General features: G+C 38.1%; 1 protein-coding gene across 3 annotated transcripts in view; it reads left to right on the forward strand.

Moving 5' to 3' along the window:
- The window catches only part of zgc:154075 (uncharacterized protein LOC556929 homolog), a 218357-nt gene extending 205683 nt beyond the window's left edge, over nucleotides 1–12674 (forward strand). For all 3 annotated transcript variants that reach the window (XM_059952096.1, XM_059952095.1, XM_059952097.1), the window contains 2 exons: nucleotides 3092–3256; nucleotides 9606–12674. In XM_059952096.1, the coding sequence (XP_059808079.1) occupies nucleotides 3092–3256; nucleotides 9606–9719 (279 nt within the window). In that variant the 3' untranslated portion in view covers nucleotides 9720–12674. The remainder of the gene's footprint in view (nucleotides 1–3091; nucleotides 3257–9605) is intronic.
- The last annotated feature ends 89 nt before the right edge of the window (nucleotides 12675–12763 follow it).

Here is a 12763-nt window from a genome sequence, read left to right on the forward strand (position 1 = left end):
CTTTGGTAGAGGGATAAAAACATAGACTGTTTTCTAAACTGAGAGAAAATTCAAATATCCGTGGAGCAAAGAGATTTGGGAGTCCTCGTGCAGGATACCCTAGAGGTTAATTTGCAGGTTAAGTCATTGGTGAGGAAGGCAAGTGCATTTCTAGCATTCTTTTCAAGAGGACTAGAATATAAAAGCAAAGATGTAATGCTGAGGCTATGTAAAGCACTGGTGAGGCCTTTTTTGGAGCAGTTTTGTGCTCCAATACTGACATTGGAGAGGATTCAGAGGAGGTTCATGAGAATAATTTCTTGAATGAAAACGTTATCATATGAGCAACAACTGACGGCTGTTGGCCTGTATTTGCTGGAATTTAGAAGACTTGGGGGGCACAGGTGTTGGATCTCATTGAAACCTATCGAATGTTAAAAGGCTTAGATAGAGTGGATGTGAAGAGGATGTTTCCTTTGGTGGGGCAGTCTAGGACTAGAAGGCATAGAGGGACATCCATTTAGAATGGAGATGAGGAAGAATTTCTTTAGCCGAGAGTGGTGAATGTGTGGAATTTATTGCTAGAGTCAGCAATGGAGGCTATATGGGTCTTCAGGCTCCTGTATTTCCTCTCCAGTGGTAGTAAGAAGAATAGGGCATGTCTCCTCATTTTGAGGTGGTTTTCACACAGAGAGGTTGATATCTGAAGCTTGCTGCCAGAAGTGGTGGAGTCAGATACAATCACTATACTTAACAGATATTTAAACAGGCACCTAAACAGGGAAGGCACATGAGGATAGGAATCTATTATAGGAAAATGGGATTAGTGTAAATGGGCAAACCCTTTGGTCCATGATGTCTATACTGATCACCATGAACATCTAAGCTAATCCCAACCGCCTACATTAACTCCGTATCACTCTAAGCCTCGCTCAGTAAAGTATGTGTCCAGATGCCTCTTGAATGTTGTTACTGTTCCTGTCTCTACCATCTCCTATGGCAGCTCATTGCAGATATCAACTTCTTTGTGTGAAAATTTTACCCCTCAGATCACCTTTCGATCATCTCTCTCTTTCAGCTTAAACCTATACCCACTAGTTTTAGACGCCCCTACAATGGGAAATAGACTCATTTACCCTACCTAAGCCTTTCATAATAGTGTAAGCGTCTGTCATGTCGCTTTTCACTTCTTTGCTCCAGAGATGGCAGATATAGCCTGTGTAATATCTCCTTAAAACACAAGCCCACAAATCCAGGCTTGCAATATTTTTCTGCTCCTTCCCTAATATGATGCTCAGGCCTTCACCACTCTAATCTCTTCTACTTCAGGTGCTGCTCAACCAATGTTTGGTACAATTGTAGTCCCTTTGTCACTTAAGGCGTTGGTACCCTATGACTTCTTCACCACCCTGACTATCTGTGTTATCACTTTCAGGGAACAATGTACTTACACCCCCCGACCCAGTCTCTCTATTCAACAACACTCCCCAGGACCCTGTCATTATTCACTGCCTAAAACCTGCTTTGATTAACTTCACTTCATTTTTTCTGGATTAAATTTCAGATAAATCGCGTTAAAAAGATTTTGAAAAAACACTGTCCACTATACCATCAGTTTAGGTATCATCTGAAAATTTTCTAACCACCTATATTTTCATCCAAATTAATATATATGACAGCCAACAAAAGACCCAGCAAAGATCCCTGGAGCACACCACAGGCCTCCAATCAAAAATAATTTCCACTGTTACCCTCTGCCTCCTATCACGAACCCAATGTTGTATCCAATTGTATCTAACCATGTGGACCACCCTAACATCCAGGACCTTATCAAAAGCTTTGCCAAAATTCATTTAGACACCACCTACCAACCTGCCTTCTTTGTTAGCTCTTCAAGATACTCAGTCAAATTCATGAGACATGATTTCTTATGAAGAAGGCCATGTTGATCATGTCTAGTCAGTCCTTGTTTTCTCCATGTCTCTTGGAAACCTTTCCAATAAATTTCCCACCATTAGATGGTTGTGGATGACTGAAGGGCCATTTCTGTATGAACCTGTGACTATATCAGGTCCTATGCCTCACAGCAATAGTCTGGGTTCTGAGATAGATTGTGTAAATTTGCTATTGCAATGGAAATTTTCAGCATTGTTCATATTGATGTTCTCTTCCACTACTCATCACCTCAATCAGATAAATAGGTCAAAATTTTGGGCTTGGAAATTCTTAGGTGTAATGGGCTGGAAATGCTTTGGAGTTTTTGTTTAAACCATACAATTCATTTTCCCTAGTTATTCTGTGACTAAAGACCTGAACATATAAATTATTGAAGTTATTATGAAATGTTGTGAGTAAATTTGAGCTTAGATTCAAGTTGTTCATGTGGCTCAGCACTAATCATTGTCATACTCGTTTTGCACTTAGCTAGAACACCAGTGCTTTAGAGGAAGGAAGTAGAAATTTTGCCCTCGCAGCCCATTCTGAGTCAAGTATCGTATCTGTCAAATAATCTGCACCATAAACAGGAACAGGAGTGGGTTGTAACAGCCCCTCAAGTTTGTGATCAGTATTGCCTCCATACTATTTTTTGGCTAACAAACATCTAAAAAATAGATTAAAAAAATAAACTTGACTTTAGCATTAATTGTTTTTAATATATACAAGAGGGTTCCATCATTCTTTATGTATAGAGGTGTGTTACCTTAGAAATATTCATCTCAAGCCCTTGACCTTGTCTATTAATCCAAGACCCACAAACAAGTTTGTTCTTTTCTGTAAATTTTATTATTTTTGATATTTTGAAAACTAAAATCAATTTACTCTTTATTTTTCTGAAATCAGAAAATACAACCCTTGTAATTTAAGCTAGATTCCAGCTATCAGTCTGATAAAGCTGAACTCCAAACCTTCTTGGCCAAGGTATCCTTTCTTCATTGTGGCAAAACCAAGTGTTTTGTGTAGCAAGAGCATAACCTCCGTCTCCTGTACTTACATCAGCAATCCATTAATTTCTTTGATTATTCTCTGCATCTGCTCTTGTCATTTTACTTAGTGGCTTCATGAGTGTGAACTTGATTCTTTGCTACTTATTTTCCCCTTTGTTCTTTTGTAGGGTGAGCTCTCAAGTGAGGGCCAGGATCCAGTGAAAGTTTTTGACTTTCTTACACAGACAAAGAAAGAATACCCCTTGGATTATTCTATACTGCAACAAACACGGCTTTCGGGGCACGGTGGAGCAGACTACTACCTTATGGACAGTTTTATACAAGCTGTTGCTGTAAGTGGCTTTATAATTATTAAAGATCTTTTGTTTTTTTTGTTTTTAATTCTGCAGGTTTGTATTTTTTATTGTGAAGTTAAGTATTAGATGTCAGTGTCATTCATTGATTTGAAGACCTTTTTGAATAAACTCTTGAGTGACATTTGAGGTTGTTGGTCCAACTTGGTATAGAGGCAGTCCTACAGTGTTGGAGATGAAGTCCTTCAGGTAAGATTTAAACTGAGTGTTACTCCGGGAGATGTGAAGAAGAGCACAGAGTTTTCCTAGCTGACCTTCTTTAACTAACACCAGCAGAAACATAACATCCAAATTGTCTGAGACTGTTGCACAAAACATAACTTACCTTTGCTTGTGCTACAATTTTGACTCTATAGTAGGTGATTATACCAGTGCTTTAGGATTATGTTGCTTTTCTTTACAATTGTTCATGGAAGTAACAAGGGAATGTCCATGAGGACAGCGTCATTGAAGTAATTTGTAGGTGTTTTTGTAAGATTTTGATAGAATTTCACACTGTAAACTTGTTTAAAAAGATAAAGTCCGTGAAATCCCACAGAAAGTGGGAAATTCTATCCAAAACTGTTTCAATGGCAGCAGCTAACAGGCAATAGTTTATTGGTGTGCCCGTGACTGGAAGGCTGCTATTCAGTATATGGGCCTTATTTTTCTAAAATATATCAGTGATTTAGACTTCAATCAAAAACCATAATAAAATTGTTTGCAGATGATATAAAGGTTGGCCGTATGGTTGACAGAGAGAAGAAAAGTTTTGGATTGCTAGAACGTAATGACAACCTGGTTAGCTGGGCGGAAAAATGGGAAATGAAGTGCTAGGTAATGCATTTCAGTAAGTGAAATAAGGCATGAGAATTTAAATAAAAGGCAGAATGTTGAATGGTGTGGAATAATAAAGGGAGCTTTGTTCTACAGATCGTTAATGGTAGCAGGACAGGTTAATTAGGGGATTAAGGAAGGCATGTGTGTTGCTTTCTATTATTAGTCAAGGCATACAGGATAAGAGCAGGAATATTATGCTAGAACTTGATGAAGTGCAGTATGTTTGGCCATAGCTTGAGGACTGTGTACAGCTCTGGCACCACGTACAGGGAGGGAGGAAATTTTCAAGGCTGTTTCAGGATTGGAAAATTGTTGTAATAAGGAAAGATTAGATCAGCTGGGATTGTTTTTCTTAAATTGGTGGATGCTCTGGGCATAAAAATTGATGAGGGGCCAAGACGAAGTAAATAGGAAGGACTTACTTCTCTTAATAGAGAGATTAAAAAACCAGGGGTGTAACTTTAAAGTAATTGGTATAAAGATCAGAAGAGATCTGAGGAAGTTCTGTTTCACCCCTGCAGTCATTGCAATCTTGAATTAATTGCCTGAAAAGATGGTAAAAACAGACACCTCATCACTTTTAAAAAATACACATGCCTGCTAGAAGAGTTGTGACATTTAGGGGTATGGGCTTGGAGCTGGAAGTTGTCATTAAGTTGGGTTGCTCTTTGACTGCCATGGGATGCAATGGCTAAGGGGACATTTTCCTCATCCTAAATTTTATGTGATTTCTAACAAAGTTTACCAAGCAGAATGCCCAATAGCTACTACATTGATTTGAACCGCAGCATCTTGTACTTTTTCATTTATTTATACTGATGAGCTTGCAAACGACATTATGACTGTCAGTGATAATAAACCTAATTCTGATTCAGAATCCTTTCTTGCCACTCCCCTTCTCCTCTCTGTACTGGCCACCTCACCTCTCCACTTTCAGTCTTGTTTTGACTCAAAAATGTTGGCAATTTCTTTCCTCCCCCGGATACTGCTTGGTCCAAAGAGTTGCTCCGGCAGAATGTTCACTGCTACACAGTTTACTGCTCATTCTATTTTGTTCAGATACTCTAACTCAAGTCCAGAATATGAAATCTGCAGTACCATGTTTTTGTATGCTACACTAATTTCAATTTCAGTGAAAAGTAAAATCTAAAGGAAAGTCAGGGATTTGCAACAAGTTGCATGAATTTCATATCTTTCTGTCTGGGATCTCCAAGCCTTCAGTTGACAGAAAGTACTAACCTGTGAAGCCAGGTATATGCAGTGATGTCAGTGGGGTCTGGAATTTTCACCAATTTGTACATGAAGATCATTCATGCTAAAACAAGTCTTCACTTCTTGTGAGACTGCTATAAAGTTACTTCCCAGCCATTGGAACCAGTCACATTTAAATAATCCTATTTCTCTAACCCTTTATCATTCACCCACCTTGATTCCAAGTTTGAGAACCTAGTAAGACCACCCTTCTAATTACAGATGTACCAATCACCCATCCCTCTATTTAATAACCCTTCAATTTCTATGTAATAGTGCCTTTCTTGTTCCATTGAAATTGCTGAGTTATCAAATGCTGGCATGTATAATACAGATTTACTGAGAAAAAGATTTTTAAGGAAAATAAAAAAGTACAGTACTTCTTGCTCTGTTGTGATGTTGTACTGCCACCTAATGGTTTGTAGACAACAGTACAGGTGCTGTTTGCCCCATGCATTATGGGAAAGTATGAATTTGGTCTCTAACTTTCAGTTTGACTTAAAATGTGCAATTTTTTGAAAATCTGAATGGCTGGCTTGGAAACTTATAATATTGACATTTTCTATGTGTCCTACCCAGTGGAGGCAGATATATTTTATTTGTATCCTAGTAATACTACCCAGAACAATGAACAGTATGACAGAACAGTATTAGTTATCAGATCTTCTTTAAGTCGAAGTAGCAAAGCCATGAGTTACTGGGCAGTCAGCCAGACCGGGGCAATATGCAGATTATTAGAGAAAGTTCTGTTAAAAGATTCAAATCAGTCAACAGCCTTTCATATAGACAAGAAAACCTGCTGATGCCGGAAATCCAAAGCAACACACACAAAATGCTGGAGGAACTCAGCAGGCCAGGCAGCATATATGGAAAAGAGTAAACAGTCGACATTTTGGGCCAAGATCGAACTATTGTGTGTTGCCTAGCCTTTCATATAAATTGGTTAGAAGCAGGTTTAACACAGAGTGATGGGTGTGTGGAATGAGCTGCCAGGGTTGGGGGAGTGGTAGAGGCAGATACATAGAGGGGCACTCAAGGGAATCTTAGATAGGCACATGGATGAAAGAGAAATAGAGGGCTTTGTGGGATGGAAGCAGTAGGTTGATCTGGAGTAGATTAAAATGCCAGCCCAACATCGAGGGCTGAAGGACCTGTACTGTGCTGTACTGTTCTATATTCATTATTGTCCTTAAAGGAAGGGAGTATTATTGTTGTTTATACCCCAGTCTCATCTGTCAATGACTCATGATGATTATGTTAACTCACCTAGCCTCTGTACTACCCTATGAGGCAATTCTATTTAAGGACAGTTAGGGATGGGCAATAATAACTGGCTGTGCAAATGAGATTGAGGTTTATTGTAGAAAAACCATGTTTTATTAACTAGATTTTTTAAAATGTAGTAAAAGGTCTGTGAAGGAGTTATTTTGATGTAGATTAGATTTTAGCTTGACCCCACCCATTAAACTGATCAGAAAAAAATCATGGGTTGCAGATGCTTCCAATAATTGCCCAAGAAAGGAAGCAAAGGATCATGGTTGATGGTTACTTCACTGAAGGGAGGGCTTTTGCATATGATTCCACAAGGCTTTATGCAAGGTCATTGCTTTTTGTTGTGGTTATTAGTAAATTAGACAATGCAAGAACCAAGATGAAGGATGATGCAAATATTGGGTATGCGATTAATAGTTACAATCAGGAACAGTGTGAGGTCAGATATTCAGGGAGGGAAAACAAGGCAAAGAAATGCAAAATAAGTGATAATGGACAAGGTTCAGGGGAACAGGTGGTAGACCTTGGAGTGTACTGCAGAAGGGAAGGGGAGAAAGGGATTGGGTGGAGGGTGGAGAAAGAGGAGTGTAAGAGAGGGGAAGATGGGTAGATCAGGAGAGTAAGATAGCATAGGAGATAGTGTTCTAGTTCATACTAGAACATAAGGGTAGAAAAATCATCAAACTATGTTAAGCACTAGTTAAGCCACAACTTGAATATTGTACAGTAGATTCTGGTTAATTGGGACCAGTACATTTTGGCTCAGTTAAGTGGTTGCCCCAATTAGCTGGATTCAGAGAAAAAATTAAAAAGGTATCAAAAAGACAAACTACAATTTAATTGAATAACAAGTTGTGTATTAAAGTGAAAAACAGAACAAATTGGAACACTATCAAAATTACTACAGTACGATAAAACTGTAGTTCCTAATAGGTTTTGACGGAAGAGTTAATGCCGCAGATTAATGCAGACATGTTTTACACATTTAACAAGTAGCCTTATTAATGCAACAGAGTTAGTCAGTGTTTTTCAATGTTCATTGTTAGCCAGGCTATGCTGTCCGTGAACTCCGTCGGTTGCTTCCATATGCTTCAGTATTTGTACTTCTTAACTTTTAAGTCCTCCTGCGTGAGAGCCAAGATGTCTGCATTAGTGTTATCTTGTATTTCCATACAATGTTACATTAGGCTGTTACACATCTATTGTCAGAGAAGTACTTGCATAGATAGGTAAACCACCTTCATACAAGCAAGGACAGAAAACAGGGCAAAGTAAGTATACTTATTCATTCAGTAAGTTATGGGTCAAAGTATTTGGTGAGCACATTTCTAACTCTTCTGGCTTCAGTCTTGTTGCCGTCTGTTCTGAAATTGTTCGGTTGTGTTCAGGAAAACAATGAAATGGCGCGCTGCTGTCTTACAGCGTTTTCAGATTTTTCCGGTTACCCTGTCCACACTGATCTGCCCGAGCAGCGTTTTCAGAAATACCCACCCTGGAAAGCGTTTCTGAAAAGCTCCACTTTCAGGGGACGAAAACACCGTTTTAGTGTGGACGGAGGGTAAAAACAAGGAGAAAAAGCTTCGGTTATGGATTTATCCGGTGTAGTGTGGATGTAGCCTGAGTTCCAAATTTTTTTTTAAACAAAATATGCTTTTTTCAAAAATAAAATTATATACAATAACCATTCAATGACTTTCAATTCTTTACAGTTGTTTCCATTACTGTCTTTACATTTTCAAAATTTTCACCACCCACGTGGCTCTCTGTTCTTTCATATTTATGTTCAGGGTAGCCTGAGTTCCAATGTTAATCATAGTGATACTGATGTATTGTTATGTTAAATGTATCAATAATGATCAATGGAAATAACTAAACTCGCTTCTGTTGCGTGAATTAAGTCACTGCAGAAAGGTACTGATAGCATGAAGCAGCCTCTTTAGTTGACAAAACAAGATACAGCAGGCATCACATCGAGACCTTTTTGGTCAAAAAAGGTCTGCTGACCCAACACTACACACACTTCATGTCTTAAAGATAAAAGAAAATACAGGACAATTCAGACAAGTCCATATTTAGAATGCCTTCTTTGAGCTACACGTGACAATTTAAAAAGCTTGGATCTGCTTAATAAGCGTTAATTACTGTCCTTTCCATGCAATGGGATGTGGATTTCACTCATGCATATGTAGACAATCAGTTAAGTGCCTGTTTCCTGGTCTGTCTTTTAAATGTAATCTTCAATGCATATTCAAATCGGAAGGCGACTTACCCTGAAGTCGGGTAAATTAATTGCTACATGTGTTAACCCCAAAAATCGCTCTAAGAGTATCAATAATGATCAATGGAAATAATGAAACTTGTTTCTGTTGGTTTTAGTTAATTAGTCATTAACTGAAACTTACATCGAGTTTCATTATTTTCATTTATTTATTTTTTCATGTTTTTGAAATTATCTGTTTTCTTGTTTCAATATTTTCTGCTTGAAACATGACCCAATATCTTAAGAATTGGAAAAAAAAATCCTTTTCAAACACTTAAGCTTTTGCTTACAAGTTGGGTTTAAGAAGATAGCAACACAAGTTATGTAATTAACTAAGCATGAATGTGTTCATTTTGATATACCACCATGGAGTACATTATTTACTTACTAGCGTTACTGAACAGACAGTTTTCTGATTTTTCTTTAGCGCAAAGCACATGCTTAATTTATTAGTATCTTGATTCCGTGCTTTAGAGGGGCTAACTATCTCCGCGGAGTTGTGGGATTCAAAAGCATGGTTCTGGGCCTGTGCACCTTCACCTAACCACATATTGTTGCCAGGCTATGTAAGGTCATCATTTCCTCTTTTAAAGCAGCAGCTCATACACATTCTCTGTCTCGGTGTTCATGAATCAAAGCAGAAGAACTTTGTGCACATTAGACAATGTTTTGTGACAGTTTCACTGTGTGACTTTGTGACTTCTCATTTACGCTTTTGTTCCACAGGAGAATAATCCATCACTGATCAAGACAGGTCCCGAGGAAACCCTGGCCAGTCACCTGCTGGTCTTTGATGCAGAGCATGCTCGAAGAGAAAATCGCATTGTCTACTGTAATTGAGCAGAATAATCAACAGCTGAGGTCACTCAACAAGTGGAAGAAATTTGTGAGGAGTTTTCAGGAATTAGAACTTGCAATGCAGAGCTTTATACATTCCAGGTATAACCTGCTGATCAGTAGCAGTGGGAAGTAAACCAGGTTCAGTATCAGCTCTATTCTTCAAGATAGATTTTGAAATCTACTATTGATTAGGGGATGGAATTGAGTCTCTTATTAAAATGCTCAGGTATAATGAAGTATTAAAGGATAGTTTGTGCATTATCAGTGAACAATAGTCCAAGATGTAAGTTCTAGTTATTAGCACCAATAATCAGGGAATGAATTTCAGGTATTTGATTTACTTTCAGAAATCAACAGAAAAAGATAGGTCAATGTAAGACAATGCTTTAAATGGAGGTGAGTGTCAATGAGGCAGGCAGTAAATTAGTAAGTAAAGGGAGTAAATGAATCAGGAAACTAGATCAATTCTATTTGTCACTGAGCAAACTGAAATCTGCACCAGGAGAAAGGGTGGGTCAGTGTTGTTTGACTTTATATTGGTTTGAACAGTACAGTAACTGGATTTTGTTGTGAATTAGGTTACTGAACAACAGTTCTAGAAAAGAACATGATTTTCTACCAACTGAATTTAACTGTAAATAATTTTCACAAAGTACTTAATGGCACAGTCAGATTAATATTAAATAGGAAGGGTTAGAACTGCCCACTGGTTTTAAATTGGTAGTTTAAAGGGAATCTACTGGAATTTGCTTTTATTTTCCAATTCATGCAGGGCTGCTATGACAGAATAAGATTGGTGGGAAAAGTCTGCTAGAAAGAGCTTCCTTATAGTGGGAACATGTTGCCTAGACTCTAGACAGTCAATCTACATCAATAACAAAGTGATACAAGTGTCACCAAGTTTCTTCTAGCTGTGATTCACCAGTACATTCAGTTTACAGCTGAACTCCTGAGGCGAGGCAAGGTGTCTGCCTTGACATCAAAGCAGATTTGACTGTGGCCTTGGGAGGTCCAATAAAGCTGAAGTGATTGGACATCTTGACACAAAAAATAGGGAGTAAACTGTACAATTTTGACCAATAAATGATGAAGGAACACTAGTATACAGTATGTCCAACATGAAGTGTATGACTAGGGAGATTTGTAAAAGACGTAACTTCCCTTCTAGTCATGAAGCCGCATATTTTGGGAGATAATATTGATGATGCTTATGTAAGTTATGATACAGTAGTATTGATCACTGATTTCTTGAGCTAAAAATCAACTACAGGGATGTTTGAAATGTTTCCATATCTATGTCATCTCTGCAGGTACCAAACTAGACAAATACTTTTTGATGCTGAAACATTATGCAAAACTATTTGGTTGAAGATTGCTTAGTGATGAATCATGCAGGGTGATTTTTCTGCAGAGATGTTTTTACCATAATGTAACTGATTTATAAATGTAAGTTGGTGTTACAGAATCATCAACCAAATGCTTTTAACTTCAGACTAGCCCGAAAACAACATTTATATAATTCCCATAATGTAGAAAAATATCCCTAACATCTTTTACAGAGGCATAATCTGTCAAAAATAAATAGTGGCATGGAATTTTAAAAGCACATAATAGCTGACTGGTTTGCTCACGTAGACAGCCTTACTGTTTTCTCAAGGAACTGGTATTTTTTGCCTGAAGCCTGAAACTTCCAGATAGCCTTTTGCCCTCCTTATCTGCGAATTCCGCATCCGCGAATTCAACCAACTGCGAATCACGAAAACCAGGAAGTGCTCTTCCAGCACTTGTTGTTCGAGCATGTACAGACTTTTTTTCTTGTCATTATTCCCTAAACAATGCAGTATAACAACCATTTTACATAGCATTTACATTGTATTAGGTATTATAAGTAATCTAGAGATGACTTAAAGTATACGGGAGGACGTGCATGGGTTATCATGGATCAGGATCGAAAAAAATCGGAAGTTCTCTTACTAAGTAAGTCGGAACAGGTACATCTGGTAGTATTTAGTGTAAATTAGTCAAACATTTGCATTCATATATAGTATATATTTTACCTTTCTATGCATATAAAACACTTAAGAACATATGTTTCAGCGCCGGGCTCGGGAAGTTCCCGAGTTCAATCTAGTGACAGATCACTATGGAGTGCACTCTCCACCGTGCCGGGTTAATGTGGAGGATCAAAACCCAAAACCACCAAAACCCAATAATTAAACACTGCATTGCTTAGTAATAATTGTAGCTTTCATTGGGGCACAGCCTTTCTCACTTTATCCTTTAAAATTGTTCCGATCGTTGACTGACATAGCCTAACGCTTTTCCAATGACCAATGGCATTTCACTTTTTTCCGATCGCTTTATTATTTCCATTTTATTTTCAATCTTTATCATGATTATTTTCGTGAACAGAAACACTGCAGATTCAGAACTTTACTGCTGAGTCCTAATGTCCACCGCACTGAGACAGGTTAAATAAGGTCTTGGGTTCTGCTGGGTCCTAAGGTCCACTGCATTGGTACAGGTTGAATAAGGGACTTGAGCATCCATGAGGGGTCCCGGAACCAATCCCTCGTGGATAAGGAGGGTCGACTGTATCTTCATGATCTCAGGCAAACTCATTGCAGTGCCTGTACTATACACCAATAACAGCCGTTCTTATGGAATGAAGACATAAATATTGAATTGACACAGTTACATTATTGATCTCCAGTAAACACAAGTAATTCTGCAGCTGCTGGAAATCCAAAGCAACACACACAAAATGCTGGAGGAACTCAGCAGGTCAGGCATCACCTATGAAGTTGAATAAGCAGTTGAGACCCTTCTTTACCACACGTTACCATATTATAAGTGATTTATAAAGGTAAGTTGGTGTTATTGAGTCATCAATCAAATGCTTTTGATCTCTGGTGTTGGTTTGTTATCATGAATATTAAAAATTACTTGACTTCATGTGTTTCTGATTCTGAACTTTTACAACCTGCATACTTGAGGAAATTCAAGACCATCATGACTCCAAGTGAATTGATATATTTCCCTGT

Source organism: Hypanus sabinus, chromosome 27 (genome assembly GCF_030144855.1).
Source record: "Hypanus sabinus isolate sHypSab1 chromosome 27, sHypSab1.hap1, whole genome shotgun sequence".
In the NCBI taxonomy this organism is placed as follows: Eukaryota; Metazoa; Chordata; class Chondrichthyes; order Myliobatiformes; family Dasyatidae; genus Hypanus; species Hypanus sabinus.